Source organism: Trichomycterus rosablanca, chromosome 15 (assembly GCF_030014385.1).
Source record: "Trichomycterus rosablanca isolate fTriRos1 chromosome 15, fTriRos1.hap1, whole genome shotgun sequence".
Lineage (NCBI taxonomy): Eukaryota > Metazoa > Chordata > Actinopteri > Siluriformes > Trichomycteridae > Trichomycterus > Trichomycterus rosablanca.
Genome location: NC_086002.1, coordinates 21,833,936 through 21,835,412, shown reverse-complemented (window position 1 = coordinate 21,835,412; position 1,477 = coordinate 21,833,936). Strand labels below are relative to the sequence as shown.

General features: G+C 45.2%; 1 protein-coding gene across 1 annotated transcript; it reads left to right on the top strand.

Moving 5' to 3' along the window:
• Positions 1-633: 633 nt before the first annotated feature.
• On the top strand, positions 634-1,256 carry LOC134328892 (histone H1-like). The gene has a single exon (XM_063010126.1). The coding sequence runs from the start codon at positions 675-677 to the stop codon at positions 1,254-1,256; it is 582 nt and encodes a 193-aa protein (XP_062866196.1). The 5' UTR covers positions 634-674.
• The last annotated feature ends 221 nt before the right edge of the window (positions 1,257-1,477 follow it).

Below are 1,477 nucleotides of genomic sequence, written 5' to 3'. Positions count from 1 at the left end.
TGCTGTTTTTATGTTTTCTATCCTACTTGTATTTTGTTGTACTCTATTGTTACTTTGTCTTATTCTACCTGTATTTTTGCTTATTCTATCTTTTGTATTGTATTTTGTATTTTTGTACAGCGACCTTGGGTACCTTGAAAGGCGTTCACAAATAAAATGTTATTATTATCAATATGAGATCTTCTGTCCATGTTAATAAAATTCTTGTGATGTCGCCCTCTTGTGGCACTTTTGGAGAATTTAAGAAAAGTAGTATATATCATAATATGAGATCTTGTGACCATGTTAAAGCAGCTTTGTGATGTCGCCCTCTTGTGGCACTTTTGGAGAATTGTAAGATAAAATAATATGATATGGTAATATGAGATTTTGTGACCATGTTGGAAAAAATTCTTTGAGATGTGTTACGGACAGAGGTAGGGTTGTAGGAAGTGTATTGTGTATGATGTTTCTTTTTTTTCTCCACCCTTCTTCTGTGTTGTCTCTGTTTTGAATGACAGGTCACTGGAGTTAAGAGGATCCACTTTAGTCTATGATGTGGCTCCTGGTGATTGATGGAGTGGAAAAAGCCGCCACCATAAAGACTCTTTGTTTTGTAAGAGGGAGGAATCTCTGTACAACAGAGCACAGCGCTTCACTCGCTCTTTCTTAGCGCCGTTTTAGCTCAAACAACGATGGTAGAAGAAGCTCCAGCACCGGCCAGCTCGGCCCCCGCCAAGGCTCCTAAAAAGAAGACCGCGGCCAAACCCAAGAAAGCGGGTCCCAGCGTCGGCGAGCTGATCGTCAAAGCTGTTTCCGCTTCCAAGGAGAGGAGCGGCGTGTCCCTGGCCGCCCTGAAGAAAGCTCTGTCTGCAGGTGGATACGACGTGGAGAAGAACAACTCCCGCGTCAAACTCGCCGTCAAAAGCCTGGTGACCAAGGGCACCCTGGTGCAGACCAAGGGCACCGGCGCCTCAGGCTCTTTCAAGCTCAACAAGAAGCAGACCGAGGCGAAGAAGCCTGCGGCCAAAAAAGCCGCCGCTCCTAAAGTGAAAAAGGCCGCCGCAAAGAAACCCGCCGCTGCAAAGAAGCCCAAGAAGGTAACAGCCAAGAAGCCCGCAGCCGCTAAGAAAGCCACCAAGAGCCCTAAGAAAGCTAAGAAGCCAGCGACCCCCAAGAAGACAGCCAAGAGTCCTAAAAAAGCCAAGGCAGCCAAACCCAAGACCGCTAAGCCCAAAGCGGCCAAGGCCAAAAAAGCTGCCCCCAAAAAGAAGTAAACATGTTCCTGTTTTATTACCTTCGTTTTCTTAAAACGGCTCTTTTAAGAGCCACCTATATCCTCCCCTAAAGAGTCGCGTTTCCTAAACAGGTTGTTATGCTGATAAACCTGCTCACACACACCGTTACTAAGAATTAAAGCAAATACTACTTAATGTAATAACCAAACGCTTTCTAATTCGCACGGTAGCAGCAGTATCCTTCTGTTTCATACAAAGCT

What these genes read in the sequence shown, in the direction of transcription:
- LOC134328892 (XM_063010126.1), top strand. Translation starts at nt 675, where the DNA reads ATGGTAGAAGAAGCTCCAGCACCGGCCAGCTCGGCCCCCGCCAAGGCT.